Here is a 27,763-nt window from a genome sequence, read left to right as displayed (position 1 = left end):
ATATTCGAAAAAAAAGAATAATGATACAAAAAAATTGCGAACTTGCTCTAAAAAGGAACAAGATGGAAATAATTAAAACGCAGAGGTCAGGCCCCGCCCACACGTCCCCGCCCACTTCTCGCGCAGCGTCCAGCGCAGGCTGAGATCAGACCGTGTGGCGCTGGGCTGCTGTGTCTCTCATCCTTGGGCCGCTCGTTATCCGGCTTCGATTCGCCCTAGAACAAATGCAGCTCCGGACCTATGACTTTATTCTTCTTTCGTTTGGTTTGACGTACCGAACTAACGCAGGAGGGGATATTAAGGGATGACCGGCTATCTTCTCAGGAGTGCCCGCGGTCTGTCGCGCTCACGGCGAACCAGCGAACTGTCATCTTCCGTTCCTTCCGTGATGTTTTGACATATCGATGTGTCGTTTGAATGTGCAACAGGCTCCCGCCAGATATTCACGCGGTTTATGGAGACGATGGGGGACCAAAGGGAGGACGTGTCCTAGTGCTCCACATATTTTTGCTCGTGGTTACAATATAACCGTTTATTAATGTTGTTCGCTTACGACCACGACACTTTGAATGGTGCTCTTTGACATACACGCAACTGGACAGCACTTCAGTTCGGCGAGGTCGTTTTCTGTAGAGGTTTGTGTCAGAGTATAAGGGAATTTAAAATGGCATCGCAAGTAACGGGGAGGAAAAGAATTCCCAACCGAGAGAAACTATCGGCGGAGGATGATGCTCTCAGTCAAATAGCTCGCGAGGTAAGATTTCACGTGCTCCCGTAGACCTAGCTCTATCGTGCTGCGCAAAATGTCGTCTTTTTTCTCCAGCTGCTGGACTTATTCAAACGTAAGTCTCAATGGGAATCCCCAAAGGTCTTTCTGAATAACGAAAGGGGTTTTGTCGGTTGCATGCAGAAAAAATGAACACGGATGTGATGACGCTGGCGTCCTTTAATAACGTGAATGGGAAACATTGTGCCCCTTCCCCTCCCGGTTACAAAGCGCTCGTGAATGACAAAAACACATTATTCGTCGCAGTCTGAATCAGGGCTTTGTTGCTAGCGTGACCTACATGACGGAAAGACTAGCTCTAGGTTAATTATAGCGGTAAACGAACGTTTGTCCCTCCGCAGCGACAGCATCCTCGCGTTTAGATACCTGCGCAGCGGCGTGACGTCACGAAGCAGAGATCAAACGAAAGAGCCGAGAGAAGGACCCAGACTGCTGACGTCAGAAGCGGCTCTGATGCGGCACATCACGCCCAGTAAATGGCCCGAATAGCCTCAAGGATGTATTTTAAAACGCGCGGAGCTCAGATCGTGCTGATCGCTTAAACGGTCTGCCACATGCGACCCAGCATCGTCCTGAAATCGGTTTTCAGTTCTTAATGAAAAGCAGACGGCTTTGGGATTGTGTGTCATGACTGCAGAAAATAAACGCTGCAGGAGATATTGCACCCATTTATTAGTAGTATGACTGTTAAGCAGTTATTTAATATAGTTGTATTGATATTTGAAGGCTCTTTATTCTATGTTTCGAAAGGTTTGAGTTTTTACAGCAATGTTAAGGTTCTTTGGTTCACTTAAATACCTTTTGGATCAGCTGGCCACATCTGGAAAGCATTTCCTCACTGAAGATGAAGAATCCACAATTTTTTACTAACATGCTTCTTTCTTTTATTTGACCTTGACGTTATCTTGATGCTGGTGCCTTTAATAGGCAAACTCTCAGGGTATGGTATGGAAGTACATCACGGACATTTAGTCTCCAGCTCCAGCAAAGGGACGGAAAAAGTAATGATGCTTTGCATCATTTGCCCTCTGGTCCTTGTGTTCTTGTAAAACTCTGTACCCACCCACTATTAAACTCACCACCCCTCTCACAGGATGAATCAGTCCCTAAAGAGTAGAACTTACTCTACATCCTCAGATGTTTTCCTTTCTTTTTGTTCTGCTTTCCCACGGAAACGGCACAATCGGCCATAATGCCAAAGGGAGAATAAAGTTAAAGTAGTAGTTCAATCAAAAATGTAAATGTTGCCTTGGTTCATTACATTATTTTACATTATCTGGCATTCATTGTTCATTCTTAGTTCCAGACCTTGATACTGATTGGTCGAGCCGCACTCCAAGCAGTTTTAAAATAATAAGCAATAAGCCCCAGGAAGCCGTGGTTTACAGTGAATTTATAACAGCTTTAGTCACTGCTTTGTGTGGTGTCCTAACAATGCTCCTTAGCTGTTATAAATTCAGTGTAAACCATGGCTTTTTAGGGCTTATTACTTTATTCAAACGCCAAAAGTGAGTTCTTGAAATATTATTTTCAGTAAAATAAGCTCAATGTACTCCACAATTGCAACGTAAATAATATTAATGTTGTCCATGTTGGTTTGTGCACCGTTTTCCAGTTACAAGCAGAAATGTAAGTCACATCCACCCTGCTCGTCTAATTCAGAAACACCTCGGTTCAAGTTTCTTTCTGGCTCTAAAATGATTTATGAATGCACTCAAGTCTGATCTTTCCAGTGATTCACTTTATCCAATTCACAAAACCTGAATAATTTCATCACTAGACTGATAATAATATAATAATATCATTATAATTAATTAAAAAAAGTGGAGAAAATAAAATTCTATTTCAGAAATAATGTTTGGTTGAACTAATCTTTTAAACGTGCACCTTGGCGCAATCACGTAGCATCCTATTAGACTGCTCAGTTAAGACATGAAGTAGGTGTGCAGGGTGATATGGGGTCATTAAGATGCTGGGCCAGTCAGACAGTTATGTAGGACTCACAAGGTTCATCCGTAATGAGTATAATCAGCATCTCTGCCAGCTGAGCTTTTTTCATACACCACGCATTAGGGAACAGCCATGCCAAGGAAATGCATTACAGAACAGCCAATCTCTGTAGAAACCTGAGCACCTTTCTTTCCTCTGTTTGTTTGCAGCAGCGGCGGGGTTGGGGTGGAGACTTTATTTCAATGTGACCTGAATGGCACTTTAGTGTTTGCCATGGCAGTCTTGTGAAAGTCTTTTCATAGTCTTTCCCACGCATTTTATAGTTAATTCAGTTTTTATTTAGCTTAGTAATGTTATAATGTGTTAATAGAGTTTTTTGCAGCATGCACCTTAGCTGTTCAATCTCTGTTTTAATGTACAGTGATGCTTTGGTCTTGTGCGTCATATTACAGTCTGTGAAGTGAACTAGCACGGAAAGGCTCAAAGGTTCTTTATTGGGTGCTGGGGAGAGGGGACAGCCAATAAACTATTTGGCTCTGTGACTTGTAAAAACAACTAAAAGTTCTATACAATTGAGGAATGTCAAAAAAGATTTTCCGTTTTCCAATAAAATATCTTTTGATATTTTTAAGAAAAGCCAATACCTACATTCTGCGTCATGTGCTGGAATGCCACTCTATCATGAACACATCATTTTTTAAACGTTTAAAATATGGATTTTATTTTTAAATGCATCAATTCACTTCACAATGTCTTCACAGCCATTATAAAGCTTGGACGAGTCAGGATATTTTATTGATATAACTCTAAAAGTCATATACACTTAGGATGGCCTGAGAGTGAGTAAATTATGGAGTCATTTTTATTTAAATTGTAACATAATGATTTCACTAATTTAAACTTAAAGCTGTAGTCTGTAACTTTTTTTTTGGTTAAAAATGATCCAAAATCAATATTTGAGCAAATACATAAACAGCCTGTGTTCAAAACTATAGCCTTACTTTAGCCAGATATACAATGGTTAGCTTGTAATAATATGTTCGAGTCATTACGTCACGTCTGTAAACATAAAGAAGAGGCTAAAGCATAAATAATATAAATTACAATAAGCGTTCAATTAAACAAAAAGTAACACATACCACATTCTTTATCAGTTCTGGGGGCCCATCTTACTCCAGAGGTCTAGTGTTGGCTACAATCCATGTCCTACACTACTCATAGTTAGAGAAGAATAGAGCAAGTGGATCATCAAGTGGATATTATTCGAACTCAGTGACCGACTTCTTTCCAAGTAGAATGTCTTTACCATATATCTTAGTTGCACAGAAGCAGAAATCACATCTCTTGATCCAATTTTTAACATCTACCTCAGTCACAGCATGTGGAGTGCATTGGAACTTTGGACTCCGTTCACATTCGTCTCTTTTTCCACTTACTGCCCTTGTATTTTCCGACTCCTGAGACAGGAAGCAGAAAGCCTTTAAGGCTGTTCGTCTTAGGATTTGTTCCAAATGGCGCTCTTGATATGTACTTATGGTCTTGCAGACCTGCCATGGCTCGTGTGCCTGTGAGACGGCAGAACGTCCAATTGGATATTTCAGGGATCTCGCGACCGCCCACTTTGCAGAAGCACTGATGCTGGCTCAAGCGAACCTTTACAGGACAGTTAATGCGGCATTACATTAGCGAAGCGTGGATTTGGAGGTAGACCAGGATGGCATTTACAACTTATTACTATTGTAGAACGGTTGGGGTTATGGAGGAAAAGGTGCAGTTTTTGGCTGGCCGGAGGAGGGAATTTAGCTGACCTAGTAGCAGAAGAGCATTTAACCCCTGCCTCACTGCAGCAACAGATTGGCCAGCCACCACCCACTGACCTGCATCCTTTAAGCCTCTCCACAACATCCTGTGTTAATCGCCCCTCTAGGAGCCTCACTACTGTGCATCACTTTGGCCGCTTTCTTTGCAACTCCACAGTCATCTGAAATGTATTCCCTTTCAGGGCTACCGATGACAGTTTAACAGAGAAAGACCTCCAGTGTGAAGTGCCAGGAATGCAGAGGCAGTTTTTCTGTTAGTCATGCGGGGTCATATATCAGCCTATTCTGCTCTCTCTGGTGCAGTGCGAGGCAAAGCTGATGTTGTAGGCCATTGCGAGCGTGCCTGTGAGGGGAGGTTGCAGTAAGCCTGCGATTAAGTTGCTGGGTAAACTGAGGTGAGGAGCAGACAGGAAGTGATGCGTTATAGGCCTGCATTGCGCTCTAAGAGCAGATTAGTCTGGAGCCACTCGACTGTGACCGTCTAATCTCCCACACTGTCACCTAGAAAACAAAAACAACTCATTCCCCATAACTGAACATTATATTTATTCAGAATCACTGTCAAAACGCTTTTGTTTAAGTATTAAATAGGCTGTTTCAGTATCTCATTTACTAACAGAATTACCCACAAATAAGGTGACAACTTCAGAGCTAAATGCCTATTGCTCAGTTCAATTTCCCATCTTGAAAGCCAGTTCTGGGTTCTACTGACTACTGCGATCTAGGTGTCTTTAAAATTCAATTAATCAATGTTTTTTTTTCAAGCTGTTCTCATAAAAATATGTACCTCTGTGTACTTTTTTGTGCAACACTCAAGTATGTCTTCATACTCTCTGTGAGCTACCGAACACACTTACCGTGTAGTTAATATCTTAAACTTTCCATGACATGCCGAGGTTAATTGATATTGTAAAATGGTGCAACACTTGATATCAAATTAATAATAAAAAGAATGAAAATTGTAAAAATGCTTTTTTTTTTCTAAATTTTTATTTATTTTTTAAGATGTGTACATCTTCGTGGTGTAAAGTTATATTATAAAATAATAAATAAATAACAGAACACATGACAGTTTTAGATTCATAAAAAAATCTAAAAATACCACACACAAAACAGTTTATTAATCTCCCTAGTGTTTTTATATCCACTTGCATTTTCTTAACAAAAACAGTATTTTAATCTGTATTGCTGATTCAATCCATTTCCAGTCCACGTAAATGCAAACACACACACACACACACACTTATTTGTGATCTGGGTGAAGTGTGACTCAGCATACTTGATATTCAAATTAACCCCTCCGCAAGACTGTGGAGGAGGAGGTACTCTCTTGTTGTTTGTTCCATCAGTCCCTATGCAAAGTTCAATTTGCAATCTTGCTCCAAGCCACATATGTTAAATATGGCTATGAGGTGCAGGCTTTGTTTGCTTTGGAGCCTAATCCTATGTGTGCTCATGGTCTCCAAAGACGCCTAGAGTATAAGTCAAAATGTGCTGGGCCTGAAACACAACTGCCTGCTTTATTTCTGCCGTGTGCGCTGCGCATCAAACTGACTCAATATCGCCATGCTAGGAGTTCTCTAGAAATAGATCGAGAGTGTATCAAGGCTATGCGATTTTGTTATTGGATTGTCTAATTGGAAGACAGTCTGTTCTGAGCTGGTCTGCCTGCAGCGGATTGTGAGGTAAAGTTAATTCACGTGGGGTTGCCAAATCATGAGTTTGATCTCAGATATTCATGAGTTCCACTGTGGCATTTTGAACCAATTATACCTCTCTCCCTCCTTGGAGCTCTTTGAATGACTGGAAGAGATTTGCACATGCAAATGGACGCACCAACAGTCCCGAGAGCACAGTTTATGCCAAGTACAAGCTCGTCTTGTAAGTGCAAGTAGTTGAATGATTGCTCTTTAATCTGTGAAGATTAACCTCTTTCTAATACTGCTTATGTGGTATGTCGGATTATGACAGATATGTTGCTTCACGCAGCAAAATATGATAAGCAGCATTGTGTTAGTGGTAGAAGCCGGGCTCTAGACTACACAAATCATTTAAAAAAGTAAAATAAATGTTAATTATTTGTTATATTGGATTATTTAGATTCTTTTTGTGCCATATAGATATTTATAAGAATATTTCTGCCAATTTGGGAAAAAAAGTATCATTTTACAATTTTAATTTTGAATCGGACGTAACTGGAAACTGTATTATAAAATATTTTAATGCTATTTATTTGTTATTTATTCCTGTTATGCATAGCATAGCTTTTATTATTTCATGATGTAGTTTGCTGATTTAAAATATCTCCTTTAAAAAAACAGGATTCTAAAGAGAAGTTTAGAAGAGCAGAATTTATTTTAAATTGAGATTTGTTTTCCGTATCAGGGTCTTTACTACCATTTTTGATTGATGAGTCATGCCTCACGTAATGATAAAAAATATATATATAAAAAAAAAATAAATAAAATATATAATCAAAAATGGTAGTAAATGATAAAAAAATTAAATTATATATATATATATATATATATATATATATATATATATATATATATATATAACTATATATATGTATATAAATATAACTATTAAATGGAACTGTAACACTGAATTGTCCCTTTGCTCTTTTGTGAGTTCGCAGAGTTGATCTCTTTCCTGGCGCAGAAAGAATCTAGTTCCTTATGGTTCCATAGGGAGGTCTGTGAGGTCCTGACAGCTGAGGAGGAAAAGAACATCTGTCAGACTCTGCCACGCTCTTGCTTGATCTAGGACAGGCACTCTGTCTTCTCCTCACAGAACCTCAAATCCCTCTAATAGCAGTGACTTGTAGCCTGTTTTTACAGAGCGGTGTTTAACGAAACCAGAAACTAAACATTAAAGCTCAAAATATAGCTTGCCCTCTGAGGGAATCTGGCCAGGGACGAAAACCCAGTGCGATACTGACTGCTTTCATTTTTTTTTTTTCTCAGTTGAGTATATCTGAGAGAAGATTTAGTGCATTAGAAATCATTCATGTATGCCAGCTGCGACAGTAAGTGAGGCTGGAGCCTTTCATAATTAAAGAAGCTGAATAATGCATTAGCGGTAATAATGTTATTTCTCTACAATTTAGATCTGCACTAACACACAAAAACAACAAAAGGTCGGAAGTAGAGAATGCACACGATTCTAGGACCGGTTTATCGCATGCACATGTGTCTCATGCTGAGTCACTGATCAAAGGGTTTGGACCTGTGGAGTCCACTGGCATGTGGATGCGTTTAGTCTGTGACTCTTTCACTGGTGTGGTGTTTCAGCAGACATTCTGGAATGGAAACTCTTGGAATTACATTGCTCTGGCTGTGGTTGGGTTTCGTTTCTTTTTTAATGTCGGATGGCTATTCGCTTCTTCAGCCTAAAACTGTTGTTTAACACAAACCTATGGACTGAGTTAGTAATTTCTGTTAATACTGATGATGACCATATTTCACTTGGATTATTAACATTATAATACCACAATAAAACAAAAAGTGTGGCTGATATGTCATCCGCTATTTGGCCTTTGAAAATGATTGGCAACAGCCGGTATGTTTTTCTGTTTGGCCAATGTTTCTGAAGCAGGACTTTTATTTTGACAGTGTCGAGATTGTTAGCGCCTGAATGTTTTAGCTCTCATTCTCAGTTTTTTTTTATCTGTTTCAGGGAGAGAATGCTATTTACCTCTCTGTAAACATTAGCCAACCTCGTCTCATAAAAATACGTACACTTTTTGTGCAGCACTGTTTTTATGTGCCTTAGTGCACTTATTGCCATAGTTCAAAGAGAAATATCCACTGAGTGGTGATAAAACACAAGTTTAATATGTGAACCCTGGCACATTTTTTATTGCATTGATATAGGTAGATAATGCTGTGTTTACTACGTTAAATATCCGGGGACTGTTGATAAAAGGTAATGCTTCACCATGTTGGAAATATTCCCTACACTTTATGCAGATTTGAGCTGTTTTGTTGAACCGTCATTACACGGGAGTCAAACCGGAGCTCATCTCCTTTCAAGTACATCGCTGTGCATTCTGAGCTACAGACAAAAACCCCCACGACAACCCATAGTTATGAAGCATATTAATATTGTTTTGAAGTCACATGATATTGTTTAGGTAATCTTTAAATCCTACACTGTATCTTTAAATCCTAGTTTTCAGATTAGGTACGCTATATACAGTTGCTTTCTTTGTTATATTTATGCCATATATTGATTGTGTAGTATATGTGAAATTAGCTCTAGGTTATACTGCACCTTCGACTAGAATAAAAACGCTATTTTGTCTTCTTTTTAAAGCTTACTTGCCACCACAGTAAAAAAAGTAACATATTTATAAATGCTTTTATTTTAGTTCAAATCTGTTAACATATTTGCAAGATACTTAAAGTAATAGTACTATTTGGGACTACTTTAAAATTACAAGTACAAAATGAATTGTTTCAGTTTAGTCGTTAATTATAGTTATAAATCAATATAGATTTAAATTATACCAGTTTAGCGTAGCAAAAGCACAGTTTCAGGGTATAAATGTAAATGTATTTGTAGTATATAAGAATAAAAAATATATGTATTTCAAATTTGAATGTTTATTGCACATGCTTACTGGACTGAACAGACCTTAAAAACAATGCCACTTCAGTATTAATATTATTTTTAATAGTGTTTTTCCTGTTGCTAGGCAGACAATTTTGCACATCGTATGAACTATTCTCAGTCTGAAAATCATTTACACATAAAGTTACCCGATTTTTATTTCAGCAGTGTTTTTCTGTCATTTCTCTTTCCTTCATCCTGCCAGTCTGTGATAGCCGCTAGCTTGTGGGAGTATCTCTGCTGATCAGCGTGAACTCTCCGGTTCTCCCCGTGCTGTTGACAGGCCGGTGGACGTGGCTGGCAGGATCTAGGGCAGAGGCTTGTCTGAAGCCCCTCATTCAATGAGTTGTGACTGGTTCAGACAAAGGACCCAGCGGCTTTCTAACAGTCCGTTTGTGTCGCTTGGCAAGCTTGTTATTCCGACCATGAGCTTGTTATTATACACGCTCTCCGTATGGATGTGCAAAGAAACTGCAGACAACAGAGAAAACTTTTTTTAGGTTAGATTAGAAAATATGTTTACTTATTTTATACTGTTACTATACTTATCTTAAACACCCCTCTTCTAGACCAATAACTACCACAACTATATAGTGTAGTACTACTACTCTCTCTCTCTCTCTCTCTCTCTCTCTCTCTCTCTCTCTCTCTCTCTCTCTCTCTCTCTCTCTCTCTCTCTCTCTGTCTCTCTCTCTCTCTCTCTCTCTCTCTCTCTCTGTCTCTCTCTGTCTCTCTCTCTCTCTCTCTCTCTCTCTCTCTCTCTCTCTCTCTCTCTCTCTCTCTCTCTCTCTCTCTCTCTCTCTCTCTCTCTCTCTCTCTCTCTCTCTCTCTCTCTCTCTCTCTCTCTCTCTCTCTCTCTCTCTCTCTCTCTCTCTCTCTCTCTCTCTCTCTCTCTCTCTCTCTCTCTCTCTCTCTCTCTCTCTCTCTCTCTCTCTCTCTCTCTCTCTCTCTCTCTCTCTCTCTCTCTCTCTCTCTCTCTCTCTCTCTCTCTCTCTCTCTCTCTCTCTCTCTCTCTCTCTCTCTCTCTCTCTCTCTCTCTCTCTCTCTCTCTCTCTCTCTCTCTCTCTCTCTCTCTCTCTCTCTCTCTCTCTCTCTCTCTCTCTCTCTCTCTCTCTCTCTCTCTCTCTCTCTCTCTCTCTCTCTCTCTCTCTCTCTCTCTCTCTCTCTCTCTCTCTCTCTCTCTCTCTCTCTCTCTCTCTCTCTCTCTCTCTCTCTCTCTCTCTCTCTCTCTCTCTCTCTCTCTCTCTCTCTCTCTCTCTCTCTCTCTCTCTCTCTCTCTCTCTCTCTCTCTCTCTCTCTCTCTCTCTCTCTCTCTCTCTCTCTCTCTCTCTCTCTCTCTCTCTCTCTCTCTCTCTCTCTCTCTCTCTCTCTCTCTCTCTCTCTCTCTCTCTCTCTCTCTCTCTCTCTCTCTCTCTCTCTCTCTCTCTCTCTCTCTCTCTCTCTCTCTCTCTCTCTCTCTCTCTCTCTCTCTCTCTCTCTCTCTCTCTCTCTCTCTCTCTCTCTCTCTCTCTCTCTCTCTCTCTCTCTCTCTCTCTCTCTCTCTCTCTCTCTCTCTCTCTCTCTCTCTCTCTCTCTGTCTCTCTTGTTTTTGTAGGAAATGCTTGTGTCATTTGTTCACTATTTTACGAGCAATACATTGAAAACACTGCCCCCTAGTGAGTCATACATTATCATATAGTTTCCATAGCAAAAACATACTTACCAACCTGTTTAAATGACTTGCCAAGACATACTTTACACCCCAAACCTAATACAGTCAAATGCTACTTTTTTGATCATTGTTATGAAAAAAACTATATTTATCTTATTTGGATAAGTAAATACGGCACTGAGCAACACTGACATAACAACATTCATATAGATTTGTACAGTATTATAAAAATATTATGATTTAATACAAATTGTATTTGGTTTATGACAGCAGAGGAACAAACAGTGTAGTAAACAGTGTAATATCTTTTAAACAAGGAGCTATTTTCAAGTGACATTTCATTCAAAGAACAAAGAGTATGATACAGGTTCACGTTAAATATGGGTTCACTTGCAAGAGTGATAAATATAGCTTTGTTTTCTACAGCAAATTATTGGCTGCCAAGAGCTTGTTGCCATTGAAATTAAAGAGACATTTATGACACAGACGTTACAGAAGCTGTGATGAAAACAAACTTATGGTGCATTTCATGGTAATATTAGAAAAACTATGTTTAAGGACAAGGACAAAAAAAATGCAAAATTAAAAAACGAAAAATGTCTCAGCTGTAGAAAACGGACCTCTTAACAATGGCGTTTTTATGATGACAGCTTGTAAGCCGGTACGATGTTTTACGTCAGTTGGGTTGCTGAGCAGCCTTTTTTCTGTTATCCTTTGGGTTTCACATGTTGACCGGAAATGGCAGTGAGTGAGCTGTTCCTTCCTGGCACTCTTTGTGTGTGTGTGTGTGTGTCTTAATTCACTGTCTTTGTTTGTGTTTACAGCTTATGATATTACAATTTATTAATGACCCTTTTTTATGCTTACAAAATTATACTTATTATACTTTCTCTGCACTGCCATAGTTTTTTTTTCCACAGATAAAGCATTCTTGACAGGGAGAACAATCATTTCTAACGATTCTTAATCTTCTAGTTTTGCTGCTGATCAGTGCTCATTTCCATAGGCTTTCCGCCCCATCAAAACTGGCTTTCATCTGCAGCTGAAGTCAATGATTAGATTAAAACTACGGTATAATGGATTAATCAATGGAAGCCTGTGAATTACTTCATTTGATCTGACTCCAAGAACTCTCTTCAACTTCAGCTTTAGCTTTTCCTTTGCATACAGCGCTCACTCTGCCTTCCTCACTCACACTGGTACAGCAAATAGACCCGATGTTCATAGTTTTGTATATTTGATGTGATTTGTGATTTATGGTTCTGAAGCGCTCTCTTTCTCTGTATCTTTCCACCAGGCAGAGGCAAGGCTGGCAGCTAAACGGGCAGCCCGGGCAGAAGCTCGAGAAATCCGTATGAAGGAATTGGAGAGGCAACAGAAAGAGGTAAGGAGATAATCAGTTTGGCAGGCTGTTACTGTTTGACTGTTTATTCTTAGGATCTGCAGAACGGCCTGCAAGGTTCTACATAAGATGATAAGTATTTTACAGCAGAGAAAAGAGCTTAGGAATACATAGGGTGTGTGTGTGTGTGTGTGTGTGTGTGTGCTGGTGTTTACCTTAGAAAGTAGCTATTCAGTAAACAGAAAATGTAAAATGAATGTATATATCATATACGTATCGGCTTGTGTTTATAAACCCAGTATGGCTTATGTCAGTTTCACATGCATTGGGGGTGTATTATTTATTTAGTTCATTTTTATGTACTTTATGTATCCATTTAGTATTTATGTCAAGTGACCTTTTTGGTGTTTTAAGGTTATATATTTAAGAATAGCTCTTTTGATAATACTCGTGACTAAATAGGTAGAGTGTTTAGGGTCGTCATTTAGAATATGCGCTAGATACACTACCCAATTCAGGATTGGAAATAAGATTTTTTTTATAATTGAAAAAGTCTCTTTTGTTCACCTAGTCTGCATTTATTGATAAAAAGCACAGTAATATTGTGAAATATATTTTTGCAACTAAATATTTTTGCAACTAACTGTTTTCTATTTAAACATATGTAAATTACATTTTAAATTGTATATATATATATATATATATATATATATATATATATATATATATATATATATATATATATATATATATGGTAATCTAATAAAAGTCAATGTTTTTGTTTCTGTACAGATTAAAAACCAGACTACGCTAAAAAAATAGTCAGAGCTTTGTTCTTTATGGCTGTTCTGATTTATGTAAATATGAACTTTCTATACTCTTCTATAAGCTTTTTATATCTTACTTTTCCTGTCTTACTTTCTTTCTTGCTTTCTCTTCACCCTGGTCTCATCACTGTTTATTAGATATATCAAGCGCAAAAGGTAAGATCTGTCCCTCCTTACTCTTCATTTCTTTCTAACATTACTCAGATTTGATTATTAGAATTATAAGCTGTAGTATTTTGCATCACTTTACATCTGTGCAACTTTTACTTTTATAAACATCAGTTAACAAAACCATAACCAAAGACCGAAGAACAAAACGCAGGACCAGTCCCACACTCAAACCATGTTTTCTTTCAAACCTGTTTTTAATATCCTCATATTCCTTCCTGATACTTTCATAACCCTTCCTCATTTGATCGTCTTGCTCTCCTCCTCTCTGCACCAGAAATACTATGGGCTGGACAGCAAGTGGGGCCATATTGAACAGTGGATGGTATGACCCGTCACTATACCACACTGCCGCATGCAGTAGACCAAAGATAGAATTTGCATTAGAAAGTTCACACAGCACAGGTCCCGAATGCAGCTGACCGTCGTAATGTCCTCCAGAGAATGAAATGTGATTGGTTGATGTTGCATGTCTCTTAGGCCGTCTGTGTCTGATCCTCATTTCACAGGCTTTGCTGGAGCAGTGGGGGGCAGGAGGCCCATCTGACATGTTAGGGCTTAGCAGAGGTGGTCATAACATACAGCAGGATTATAGGGCGGTCGCGTGACCCACATCTTAAAGTACTCAACCCTCCCCTCCCACCCCTCCAGACACCCTGTCTGAGCCCTGTAATAAACCCTCATACGACAGACAGCGTAATCTCTGAGTGCATGCTTTGTTCAGTTTTTGCTGTGTTTGATAATCACGTGGCCTTCTGACCTAAAACTTCCTGCTTTCTGTCCTATTTTCCTGCTCTGCTTTTCAGGAGGACAGTGAGCGGTATTCCCGCCACTCTCGGAGGCACACCTCGGTCTGTATCTCTCCCTTCCGCTTGTCGTCCTTCTGTTTCGTTCCCTTTTTATTTAACACCACGCTCTTACTTGCTGCTTCTTTTTTCCCCTGTTTGTTCAGTTTTGTAGTGTGCTGTTTAGCCCTCAGATGTCCGTCACCTAAAAACTGCGATCTCATTATTCACCTTAATTACGTCATAGAAGACGTACCCGATGTTGTGACGAAATGTCCTGTGGAATTTTTTTTTCCGCAAGCTGCAAAACACGTACCAATAAGCACATATCACTGCAGTTTCCAACAGAAATGAACGCTAGAGGTGATAAAACAGTGAGCACTTATAATTGCTTTTGATAACAATGTTATGATTAGAGCTCCACGTTTAGCTTTCCCGGATGTGAAAAAGCTCGCTCACTTAGGATGCAGAACCCTTGGGTACGAATTTGGTGAAAACGCGACTCTAAAAGCTAAAAGACGAGAGATTAAAAAACAAGCTAAAACGGCATGATTCCGATTGCGTTTTTATGTCACGTAAAGTTTTGTTCCTGTCTCGTAGGTTTAGGTGTAGTGAAGTTAATATGACATTTTAAAACGTAATATTGTATGTTATGGAGCATACTTAAGTTATATCGCCACTTAAATGACATTTGAAGTCAGAACTGTGGGGATGTGTTCAAACCAACGTCATCTGTTTCCGGGGAAGAAAATAGTCTTTTAGACATTAGACAACATATATGTACACAGGTGCATTTTCGTCATGACAACAGGTTAAAAAGAGCAAAAAACTAAATTGCAATCTATAATTTCCATATAGTTACAATAACCTAGGACTGTTTGATTATGTTTTTTTATTTTATTGTATTTTAATTTTTTTTTATTTTGAATGATCGGAGGACACATGTTCTACTAAACTAAACAAGAAGTCTGAATCTGTGCTCAAAATGTACAGTAATTGACAACAGAACGAGCTAGTTTATTCGAAAATAATTTGTTGTTGAAATAAATCTTTAAAAGGTTTTGTCAGATTTGTCCGTCACAGATTTGTCCAGAAAATGCACACTCACGCAAAAAACTAAAAAAATGAATTACATTTGTTTTCCTTTTTTCAACTGCTAAAAAAATGCATGTTGTAACCTATTCATCTAATTATATCTTATAGGGGGTACAAGTTACACATTTATGTAAACAGAGTAATTCTGAACATGCTTTTACTCAACTCCCTGTTTTCTTTCTCTTCCTGTCAGATATCAGACGATGAGGAGCGGATGTCAGTTGGGAGTCGGGGCAGTCTGAGGGTTAGTTGACTTCTGATGTCATTCGGATGACAAACATTGTATCATTGATTCCAGTTTCTAGTGTTTACCACTCAAAATGAAGGGTAGTAGTTCAGTGGTGACTCATTTGAAGGTTCTAGCTTCACGTAATAGAAAGGGAAAGTTGAAAAACTATAATTTAGTAACAATATAAGAGCAGTTTTCAGTTAGTTTTAATGTTCTAACAATTAAATGACAAATGTTTCTGGCATCATCCATGCACGGAAAACCATGGTGGTTATGAACGGCTTGCGTGGTCTTGCTTTTTTTTATTTATACCTGTCAAGCGTCTGTGTCTTTGCTCAAAACACTGAAGTTATGCAGACTTAAAAGTTGCTTATTTGAAACAATTTGATTAGATCATTAAGCATGAATTAATTGGAATTAATTATCGATTTATGAATCAAGAACTGCATTTTGCACAAAGAGCACTGTCACTGCTCCTGTCCTCTTTCATTCATTCATTCACACTTGTGAGACAGTCTGTCACCTCAGCTGCTTTCGTGTTTTTTTTTGGTTTTTTTCTCCTTTTCTCATTCTCACATTGTCCTTTTGTCCTCCTCTGCTTACCGTAGGGCAACCACGCAGATCTCTGCAGCAGCACCAGCAGTCTGCCTTCAGCCAGACTACAAAATGGACGGGTCTGTCCCTCTCACGATCCCTAACAATCCCTCTTTATTCCTTTCTTTAGAATTAGTTCTCTTTTTCATTGTTTTGTCTTATAACCCTTTCTTCGTTTTGACCGCTTTCCCTTCCTCAGTCACAGGAACATTTGTTTTTAAGCAAATGTCAGTGAACCACAAATAAACCATCCATAGCCAGACCTTTTTGTTAATTATTTAATTTAATTTAAATTTTCGATTAAAAAATCTATCAAGTGATGATATAAGCATTGAAAGCGGTAAAACAAAAATGCATAAATTCTCAATTTCAGCTGTAAAAATTCATAAAACAATGGTAAATGTGGCATCAAATACTAGTGAAACTCAAATAGCGTGTTAAAAACTGACAGATGTGGCAAGATGATATTCTATTGGTGAATTTCTGAATTGTGTTTTTAAATGAATGTAGCTAATATTTACATGCAAATGTAAATACACAGACTGGTATATAGTTAAAAATTACAATAAAATATTGTACTGCTCTGATTAATATGGGAGCTGATTTATTTGGAATAAGTATTTTTTTAAATGACTTTTGAAAAGGAAATGGAATGAATAGAAAACCCTAACCGAGGCAGCTGCAAAAGTGAGCTGTCATTATTGTGGTCTCTGTCTGGTGGGATTCGATGTTGTAATATAAAAGAAAATCTGATATTTATTTAAGGGATAGTTGATTTGTTTTACTTGAACGTGTAGTATTGAAATGCAATGTGTTGAGCACATATATACAGTATATATATATATATACACATATTTCTTCCTCCTCTCTCTGTTTGTTTTTAGCCCTCTGTGCTTTTTAGTGAAACCCCCCGTTCGAGAAGTCACAGGGTTTGTTTCCAGTTGTCATCTGCATGCAACTTTACATGCAGATCATTTGTTCACTCTGTTTCTATTTGGTGAATACATGGCACGTATACGAACAAACATAAAGATATAGTTCATCCAAAAATAGAAATTCTGTCGTCACTGAAACCCGCATTGCCTTCTTTTTTGTGTGGAACACGAAAGGAGAGATCTAGTAGAATGTTCAATCTTTTCTTTTCTATCCAATGGAAGTATTGTTCTTTTAGTGTACTTCAAATATGAATAATATCATACATGACTTTATTAAACATGACTGTTTCACACTTTCTCTGTAAAATAGAAAAATAGATACTGACTTAGATTTAGATCATGCTTCAGAAAGCTGTTTTTCATGCTTTAATGTGTTAAAGGACATGTCAAGTGCCTGATTATAATTTTAACTGTAGTATGATATTCAGTGTGCTAACTGCTTATAATGTATTACAGTGCAATTACAAAAAAAAGCTATTTTAATGATTTCCATTGTAGAAAAGAGCCGCTTGGACATTCTAACATTGATTCATAGATATCTCCGTCTCTAGCTTTATGTACGGGAAACCTTTAGAGCAAAATGCTCTAACAGAAGTTTCATTTTTGGTTAAACTCTCTTATTTAGAGACGTGTGTTTGTCTGTGTTCAGTCCCTCGTGCGACCTGCATGCAGTTTAGTAACCTAATACACAGAACTTCTTTGGTTGCACATGTGTTGACGAGTCTCTGGCTTCCAAAGCCTCTTACTCAGACATCTAACGCAGCAATCGACTCTTTATTTAGTCATTCCATAAGTGCTCAGAGCACATCAGAGCGTATTAAGGCTGATGGCTAACGTGTTAACGTTCTGTAAACACGCAAAGAAGCTTTCTGTATGTAGTGAGCGTTTCCTGTCCTTGACGTGTTTAAAGTGCATCTCCTCTGATTGTCGGCAGCCCTGTTAGATCTCATTTCATGGTGGTGAACCCGTTTTGGATGCACACAGTGTTCGTTGTGTTTCTCGTGGTTATGTGTGAGAGATATCTCGTGTGTGAGGTGAATGTAGTATGGTGAGGTGCTCTGTTCTGTCTGCAGGGGTCACTGCATGAAGAGAGTTCATACTCTGCCACTAGACGTTTCAGTGGCTCCAGCGCTAGAGGCGTAAGACCCGATCTTTACCTATCTCTCTGACCGCGGCATGACCTGACACCCAATGCTACTCTGGGCCTGTTGAGCGTCTTGCATGGTTCTGTTTTCAGACCACGGGCTTGACTAGGTGTTGTTTGTGTCTTTGTTTGTCTTGACGTTTCTCGGAGGAAAGTTTGGGCACCTCCACTCTGCCGTTTTTCCCTTAGTAACGAGATTGGAGTTGGCGTATATACTGTATGTAAAGCATGGTTAATCATCTTGGATTGATTTTCTTTCTGTCGTTTGTGCGGTCAAAGTATGGTCGTTTACCAGTGAGAAAGACTGACTCTCCTTTGCACAGAAACCCGCTAACGCTGTGTGTATGTCAGTGTGTGTTTCGGTTTGGTTTTACTCTGCTGTTCAAAAGAAATGCTGTTTTCGGCAAGGGAGGATTAAATTGATCAAAAGTGACAGTAAGGACGTTAAAAACAAACAAAAAATATTAAAGTGCCCCTAATATGGGTTATGAAAGGTTCATATTTTGGTTTTGTGAGTTCCAAGCAACATGCATGAAATGACAAAAAACACTTTCATTTTCTTATAATATGCTTGTATTTTGACCTTATTTGTTTAACGACTACCAAGCGGTTCGCTCAACGATTCGTTTTCCAAGCCCTTTCGCTAATTTAGCGATTTCACTGAAAGCAGTCTTGTGATATTTTAACACTCCGAAAGCGGCACCTCTCATCTTTCATCTTTTCATTCAGCTCAAAAATGTTTTCCCAGGTCTGTGGGCACACGATGTCAACATTAAACAGCTTGGGACTTGTTTTAAAAATGACTCGTTTCAGTGATCCAGACTCAACTTTTTCTTTTGAGAGACAATAACTTTATATTTGGTGCACTTTCATTTTTTTTTTTAAATTTTGCAGTATGTTTTCATTCATTTAGATTTTTTAGATTAGTCTTTTTTTTAATCCATAGGGGCACTTTAAAAAACAACGCTTAGGACGAGATCAGCACGAAGCACCGTGCTGCTAAAATAACAACTGTGCCATCACAGGAATAAATGACATTTTACAGTATATTAAATTCTAATTTTTACAGTATTTCCGTTTGTACTGCATTTTTGATCAAACTTTATTCAAGATCATTAAAAATCTGACTAACCCCGAACTTTTGAATGGTAGTGTTTCTGAGACTTTGTTTATCCTTGTCAGATCCTATAGATTTTCCCTTATGCTCTCTTCCCGCTAACATCTACTCCTCATCCCATTTTTCTCTATGCATTCTGGTCAGCCTTCAGACTACAATGGCTTTCTGGGCTCAAGTTCCAGAGCCTCTTCTAGGGCGAGTTCAGCCCGTGCCAGTCCAGTGGTGAGCTTCCCTTTTCTATAACTGATCAAGCTTTTAGTTCTGCAGTTTCAAGGTCATGTCTGCCATCCATAGCAAAACCCGACCTGCTCTCTTCTTCCTCTGCGTATCCTGTTTCTTTCACTAAAATCTTCAGCATATGTGGACTTAGCATGAATCTTGTTTATGAGTGGTTAAAGCATGGAATATTTCTTTAAATGGTATTGTTTTAAATCTTGAGCATTTTATTATTTAATTTAGACATCTGAACGTAGCGTCTACTGAACACGTTTCTTGTTATTTTTTTTACACAGGTGGAGGAAAGGTCAGATTTCCTGGAAAAGGTGAGTAGGATGTTGAATAGATTTGCAAGTGAATAGAATAGATAAGTAAATATTTCAACTACATCCTCAGGGGTCCAGGACAGCCTCCACCCTCTCTGCTGCAACTCTAGCATCCCTGGGTGGAGGTTTATCACGAAGAGGAAGCTGTGATACCTCCATTTCAGCGGACACCGAGGCCTCCATACGGGAAATGAAGGTGATTAGTTGCATTCGTTGTACATGGTGTTGTATTATAATGACCGTGGCCTTTATGTCGTTTCCTCATTTTTGTTTTGTAGGACTCCCTGGTGGAGGTGGAGGAGAAATACCGTAAGGCAATGGTGTCCAATGCTCAGCTGGACAATGAGAAAACAAACCTGATGTATCAGGTGGACACACTGAGAGACACCCTGATGGAGCTGGAGGAACTTCTGTGTGAGACACGCAGAGATTGTGAGGAGAAGGCCAGAGTAAGTCCTGTCAAGTGATGAAATCGTTTTGTTAAGGAATAACTGACCCTTTTGCAAATGCATAACTGTTTCATTTTTGTTCGGTTACAAAACAAGAAACTGATATAGTCATAACCAAGTATATAGCATATTTAAGCATGTACAAATAAATAAATAATTAATTTTGACCAAATTCCATATGAGATACCTAAGATGATTTTACCCATTTCATGAAGAATTAGAATAATGAAATGAAAATGATGTTGTTTAGAACCTATAACCAAAAAAATGTATTATTAATGCTGCAAGTTTTGACATACAAGAATAATAATAGATAAAAGACTCTTATCAGACCCCTTTATTATAACTAAACTATGTGGTTGTGTTTTCTGTTATATCATGAAAAGGTATAGTATTTCATAAACTGTTATGGAGGTTTATTAGAATATTGGTTATCAGAGGAGGGCACACAAAGATATCAACAATTAAAATACACACAGACGTAATGTGAGCATCACGCAATGATAAGCAGATTGCTTATACACAAGAAATAAACTAAAGATGATCACTGTGAAGTCAGAGTATACAGCGCTCCTTTAATTCTGAGAAATCATAGAATAGATAGTGCTCACTGTTCAAATATCTGTGAATAGTCAGAAATTCAATCTTTAGTGCATGCTTCATCTATTATGTGTGTGTTTTTTTCCGTTTAATGTGTGTTAGGACTTCGAGCGAGAGCATCGGGCCCACGACGTCATGAAGTTCCAGTTTGAGGAGATGAAGGAAACCCTGAAGCAGAGTGAGGAGCTGCTGACGGTGAGCACCACCAGGAATATTCAGAGCTCCTCTGATTCTTCTCCTCCCAGCATTTTGAGCTTATTCTGTTGTCTTCTCTCACGTTTTCCTCTTAACATTCTTTGACCTATCCTTGTTTTCCCTTGCTCGGGCTCAGGAAGCCAAACAGTCTCACGGAAAGCAGGCGGACTATGTTAGAGAGATCGCTGACCTGCAAGAAACGTTGGAATGGAAAGATAAAAAGATCCTGGTACAATAAGCTTCCATGGCCATTCATTAATCGTATCACGTTAAAATGATTCTTTCTTTTTGCATTTAACCCTTGATACTTATTAACTCATTAACTTATTAACTTGAATGCTCGATACTGTCCCTTGTAGTCTTTCCAAACCTTACGTGTTTCCTTTACTCCTTTCTTCTTCCCTTCCTTGATTGTTCACTTTTGTGGATGGTGGCATTAAGGCCTTAGAGAGGCAGAAGGAATATTCAGACATTATCCATGATGAACGGGAGACACTCAGGGACGAGGTTTGCCGGCTTAGGGATGCTCTAAAGGTAGAGATATAGAAGAAACACCGGCAATCACAGCCGAGATATAGCAGTCGTTACATTTAGCATGATTGTTTTCACCATAAGAACCATAAAAATATAACGGACCGTCAAAAAGTATTGGGATAAACGGGAGCTTGACATCAGATTGTATTTGTTTTCACAGAAACATGGCATCATGCTGGGATCTGATGCGACGGCCAATGGGGAGTTAGCAGACAGGACGATTGATGTGCGTGCCGAGGCGGAAAAAGCCTGCCGACTGAGTCAAGACTCTCACACGGCCACTGTGACCGGAGACAGCATGCTAGGTAAGAGAAATGCTTACTAGATTTTTATGGGTTTTTCACTCATAATCTAATCATGTTGATATTGTAATTTTTTTTTTTTTATTTCTGAGAGTGTACTTTTTGCTGCATGTTTTATCTAAGCCTCTAGAAACCATTACAAACATGCTGCAAGAAATGCAAAAACTAAAAGAAACGAGAGAAAAGCTAAGCAAAAATGAATACATTTGCGTTAAATAAAATAAAGGTTAAATAACTAACAAAATAAACCCTGGAAAATAATAATTATAATTATATATATATATATATATATATATATATATATATATATATATATATATATATATATATATATATATATATGTTTATGCATTTTCTTCTAAAATAAGTAAAATGAAATTGTCGGTTTTCGATACTTTATTAAACATTGAACATGAAAATGCCACTAGGTGGCAATAAAAACAAAAAAAACCTTAACTATTAGACATCTTTAAATTATACCACTCATCATTAACTTAATTTTAAACTATGTTGAAATCAATAAAAAATCTAAAACTCTGAAAATGTATAAAAAGTATTAAAACTGCAAAACTTTTGTAGATATTAAACTGCCTGTTTGTTTTCGCTTTGCTCCCCTTTTCTCCTTTTTTTTCACACATCTGTTATGCTAAAATTCTCTCATGACTGATCAGAATTTAATTCAATACAAAAATCAACCATTTCCTTAACACAATTCAATTATTGTTTTAATGGAATCATAATTGTGATCCACTTTTTCAATCCGATAAAGAGGTGTTTCACCTCAGTCTTAGAAATGTTACGGACAGAGCTTCAAAAACGAGTCAGAGATTGCTTAAAGACTACGGAGAGACTGCACAGTTGTTGGAGGGAAACCGTTTCTTTCCTAATCTAATGTTTACTGAATATACCTCCCAAAAAATAAATGAAAAGGGAGAGGACTGCAAGTTGATGCAATGATATCTGAACTGATTTACGGTTCAAACCAAACGAAACAGGTCAGAAGATAAAACAATACATCGATTCCAATGCAGAAACTCCACCTAATGTGCCACTATGATTATTTAAACCTTAAAATCAGATAATATCTGAAATTACAGTATATGAACCACAAACCAGTCAAGCAGAGAAAAATGACTGCATAGAAATCAATGCTGGCATTAAAACCTCTGAAGATCTATGTTTAAACCCGCAGAGTCTAATGAAGTGGATATTTTTAATACCGCAGGAGACAATGAGGCTCAATCCAGGAACCAGCAAGAGACAGAAGCTGTGCCAGAGTTACAGTTTGTGGAGGACACATATAGCATGCCGGTAGAGAACAAGGGCACAGCGTTCTTTCTTGATAGTTGTGAGGAAGCCGTTGCATGGGATGATGGACATATGCATAGATGTGAACCGATAAAAGAAATAATAGCTACCGCGAGTGGACTTAATATAGAAAATAAAACACAGACGTGCTTCAAGACCAAGCTTAAGATGAAGAGGATCTTTAGCTGCTTTGTGTCGTAGGAGTTATTTTGACTGGTGATGTTTATTTCAGTGTCATTAAAAAAAAATTGATGTTATGATGTAATGTTGCAATATGCAAATGAGACCGACCGAGACATGCAGAAGCTGTTCGAATTCATTCAATATTTTGAAATTAAAAAGCAAAAAAAATCTTTTTTTTTCTCATAAAAGAGAAACAATGTATTGCGCTTTGGAAGAATGTACACTTTTTCATGTTTACCAATGCTGTAATTGTCATCGTGTGCTCATCACAAATAAAAAGCTAAATAAAAAGCAAAAGAAATGTTTTGTTCAAACACACATACAAATGTAATAAAAGCCATGATAATTATCATAATTAATACTATCCCAATATACACATTTTCTATTAATACACAATGATACATGAATAAATAAATAAAATTAGGTATATTAGGTATAATTACATTATATGCTGATCATTAAATGTATTAAAAATAGCTTAATAAATGAATACATTGTTTATTTCCTTATCATTTCACAGCAATATATTTTGCAATTTAGTCATATATTTATTGTCATGTAAACTGCATTATAATATGATTTATAATTAATTCTGTAATAAATTATAATGTTAAACTGAACACTCCAATTTCTATACTTTATGCTACAAAATAAATTTTATTATTATTTTTTTAGTGCCTACATCATCTTGTGTTACACAAAGATGTGTTAAATATATATAATTGTGTTAAATTATATATATATATATATATGTGTGTGTGTTCTTTTATGTGGCTCATGTGTTGTAAATACTTTTTATTTGCAACTTTCAGAGATCAGATTGAGGAAGCTGGTGGAAGAGAGAGAGAGTTTGCTCGACCAGGTGAGTTTTGTCATTTCATGTTTTTCGGGTGAATCATTGTCATGCGTATAATTGATATTGCGAGAGAATTGTGAAACTCCTGTCATAGGGACTTTGTTAGCGTGACTAATCTGCATGTGAATGAGCAGGTGCGGAAATATAAAGCCATTGCAGAGCAGAAACAAAAGAATGGGACAGAAGAAACAGGAAGCACAGATGAAGACGACCTACAGAATGGTCTGGACCCCCATATTTTAGATCTGCAGAGTAAGATACACCTTTACATTTCATTCACCGTCTTGACTAAGGCTGGTTTGTGATGTAAAGTTTTCATTTGAGCTCTCAAATCTAATTATGCTTTCTGTGTGTGTGTGTGTGTGTGTGTGTGTGTGTGTGTGTGTGTGTTTGTTGTTGTTTTTTTTACAGGAGATGCTAATAGGCAGATAAGTGACCTGAAATTCAAGCTGGTCAAGTCTGAGCAAGAAGTCACAGCACTTGAACAAAACGTAATCACTGATATAATTATTACTTTATAAAGACTTTATAAAGTACAGAGCGTGCTCGTGCATGCAATTTCATCATCAGTAGTGAATAATGTTCTCTTTTTTAAAGTGTAATTAATTAATTAATTTTGTTCCTATTGTGTTGCAAACAGTTCCACAAGAAATCTGGCATTGTTTGATGCATAACCTATGATCTCTGTAATGTGGCAGATCATTCGCCTGGAGGGTCAGGTGAGCCGCTATAAGACGTCAGCTGAGGCTGCGGAGAAAGTGGAAGATGAATTAAAAGTGGAGAAACGCAAGTTGCAGAGAGAGGTACACTATTTGTTTTTAAAGGAACCCACTGCAACTGCAACATTTTTGCACTTTCCGTATTGAGTACATTTTATAGCTGTGAAAACAATTAAATACACCTTATAAATTAAGCAAAGCGCATCTGAAAAACTACCTTTGGTCAAATGACGAATGAACTGAGCAGACAGAAACGGTTAAAAGAACAGTTGCTGAAAATCTGCTCACCCTCAGGCCATCCAAGATATAGATGACAGATGGGGAGTAATTCACCAGGGGATCATCTGCAGTGAATGGGTGCCGTCAGAATTAGAGTTTAAACATTTGATTGAAACATAACAATAATGCACAAGTAATCCGTAGGACTTGAGTTTAATCTTTTTTGACAAAAACTAAAAACTTTATGATGGATGGACGTGTTTTTTGGAGCTTCAAAAACCTGGGTGCCATTCATGATTCGTCTGAAAGAAGAAAGGTATATAAAACCATTAAATTAGGGAATAATTTACAGTTTTGGGGCGAAAAGTTCTGTGAACTCTTATTTTAACGGCACCCATTCGTCGCAAAGGATCCATTGGTGAGAATGTGATATAATACTAATTTTGTCAAATACTAATGTCCAAACAGTCAAGTCCCCTTTTATTTATATAGCTCAATATTCAATACAGATGGTGTCAAAACAGCTTTACAGTATTAAACATTGTGTTGGTAATGAAAGAGGACAACAGTAAACTTAATTAAAGTCAGTTCAAATAGTATCTGACACTTGATATTCAGAGATCTTATTAAGGTTGTGTATTTAATATTTTTTTATTGAGTGTGACGTAACAAGTGCTGCATTTATTTTTTAGCTGAGGTCCGCGCTTGACCGCATCGATGAGCTGGAAGCAAGCAACAGCCACCTTACGAAGAGACTGGAGAAGATGAAGGCCAACCGGAGCGCTCTTCTGGCACAGCAGTGACCATCACCCACTGGCACCAATATTACACTAAAACTATCAAGATCGTACCAAACTAGCCCAATCATAATCACGCTAACTCAGACTTTAAAAAGTACAGGCACGAACGTCAACCTTCATTTGTTTGCTAGCGGGATTCCAAGCGGAGGACATATCAAAAAACTAATTCTTACTGAGGCTCATTCGGTTTGAATTAGCAGAATTCAGGCCCTCGGTGAGCTCTCGAAATGTGTTTTTCTGTGTCAACTCAGCACAGGCTGGGCACAGTAACAGTAAAGCAGTGGTGAGGGGAACTTTCATTAATCTTAGACCATGCACTTTATCCCTGCATCAGTATTCAAGTTTTGTTACGCGGAAACATATCTGTATCAAAATTAGGTGACTATGATTGAATGTATGTTCTCATGCGGAGACACTTGTGTGCGCTCTTGGATTTTTTTGCGCATATGGGGAATAGTTGAAGCTATCAACGACTTATTGCTATAATGTCCGTTTTGTTTCACGCCGAATTCGTGTGTGTGTGAGCGCGTGCGTTTTCGCATCGGTCCATACCTAAATAAAGTGGACGAATACTTCATAATGTTGCCGACGTTCTGTCAACATCCCGAATAACTAGATTAGGACTACAAAAAAAAAATAAGGCAATAACGGTTATTATAATTTTTACGGAGCGTATTTGGGTATAAGCCAGGCTTTGAAGGATTTGAATCATTGTGAGCGAATGTTCTCGGTGGCTGCACTTATTTTTCTTGTTTGCTTTATGAAAGCGCTCAACTTTTCTTCTTTTTTTTCTTCTCACATGTCCAGTGGGCCAAATGATGAAAATACTTGTGTTTTGTTAAACATGCAGGTTTACTTCCCTTGTATAAAACCCTACGCTAGTCCTGGTCGTTGTATTACGGTTAGTAGAGTTAGACAGACTGAGCACAGCTGATCATCGATACTGTTTCCTGTCCAGTTTAATCTCAGATCACGGTGCAGCTGTATCATCTGAGGGCTAAATGGACATTTGAGATGTCACCAGCCTTTAATGATGCAATCTGTAATCTGAGTCTTGCTTTTGAAAACATGCCGAGTCCACACAATAAATGAGATAGCAGCTCTTTCTTTTCTTTTTTTTTTTTTTTAAAGCTGATCGTTGTAGCACTTTCACTAATGCCATTTAACTCCTTTTAAGTGTAACAGTAATCTCGATGCGTTTGGGGTTCATACAAACGAACGTGGCTTTTTTTTATTAAAAAGAAAAAAAGGAATTGTTTCGCAGTAACGCTTTTTAAGTGTGTATCTACACAGAAACGTTCAGATGCGCATCGTTATGAAAACAGCTATAATAAGGACTGTCAGGATGCTGTGTCTGGCGAGGAGATGAGTCTGTTTTGCTGATTGTGACTTTGACTTGTATCCCTTCCCTGGGTTCTGCTACCATTGGAGACAATGCACCACCTCGTTTACAGCCAGCGAACGTGAACATGCTGTCTCTAAATAAACGACTTTGGAAATAGCAGACGCACACCAAATACATTGTTTACCTGTATAACAACTCTTCTGTATGACATGGCATAGCAAGAAATAAACTCATGCAATAACTTCATATTGCATAATTGAAATGTTTCATTTATACTTTAAGGGCAAGCAAACAAGATTTGAAGAATGGAAGTGCTCCCTTTTAACATAAAGTAGCATGCCTTTGAACAGCAGAGGGCAGTAGTGATTTTCAGCCATATTGTTAGCATATTTTTTTCTTTTCCATTTATAGCACATTCAGTGTAGTTTTCTTTGTTAAACTAATGTGGTAATAATCATTTGCGTTATCTGTCCTGCGAAATATATCTGTTCGTGTGAAAAAAGAGAAGGAGAGAATTACAAAAAGGAAGAGAAAAGCCCAGAACGAGTCTTCTGAAGTCTTTTAGATATGCTGGCCCTCACACACAAAGACAGCTGAATACTGGCCCCTGGAGATTTAACTTCTCTTCTATAGAGACAGCACAGCTCTAA

At 38.0% G+C, this 27,763-nt stretch overlaps 1 protein-coding gene across 19 annotated transcripts; it reads left to right on the top strand.

The window, feature by feature from the left end:
• Window positions 1-108: 108 nt before the first annotated feature.
• Window positions 109-27,359, top strand: lrrfip1b (leucine rich repeat (in FLII) interacting protein 1b). 19 transcript variants are annotated; one of them, XM_043242219.1, is made up of 22 exons: window positions 114-754; window positions 12,123-12,209; window positions 13,133-13,150; window positions 13,440-13,487; window positions 13,969-14,013; window positions 15,236-15,286; window positions 15,880-15,945; window positions 16,750-16,794; window positions 17,874-17,939; window positions 19,206-19,283; window positions 19,574-19,603; window positions 19,674-19,799; window positions 19,882-20,052; window positions 20,755-20,847; window positions 20,984-21,076; window positions 21,289-21,381; window positions 21,542-21,686; window positions 23,987-24,036; window positions 24,165-24,282; window positions 24,442-24,521; window positions 24,729-24,833; window positions 25,661-27,359. In XM_043242219.1, the coding sequence occupies exons 1-22, from the start codon at window positions 665-667 to the stop codon at window positions 25,769-25,771; spliced, it is 1,809 nt and encodes a 602-aa protein (XP_043098154.1). In that variant the 5' UTR covers window positions 114-664; the 3' UTR covers window positions 25,772-27,359. The 19 variants fall into 19 exon arrangements, with proteins under 19 accessions (XP_043098167.1, XP_043098156.1, XP_043098160.1 ...); XM_043242221.1 differs by lacking the exon at window positions 13,969-14,013 and having other exon boundaries at window positions 113-754; XM_043242225.1 differs by lacking the exon at window positions 21,289-21,381 and having other exon boundaries at window positions 113-754.
• The last annotated feature ends 404 nt before the right edge of the window (window positions 27,360-27,763 follow it).

Source organism: Puntigrus tetrazona, chromosome 6 (genome assembly GCF_018831695.1).
Source record: "Puntigrus tetrazona isolate hp1 chromosome 6, ASM1883169v1, whole genome shotgun sequence".
NCBI classification, from domain to species: domain Eukaryota; kingdom Metazoa; phylum Chordata; class Actinopteri; order Cypriniformes; family Cyprinidae; genus Puntigrus; species Puntigrus tetrazona.
Note: the sequence above shows the minus strand (reverse complement) of the source record. Positions and strands in the feature narration are given on the sequence as shown.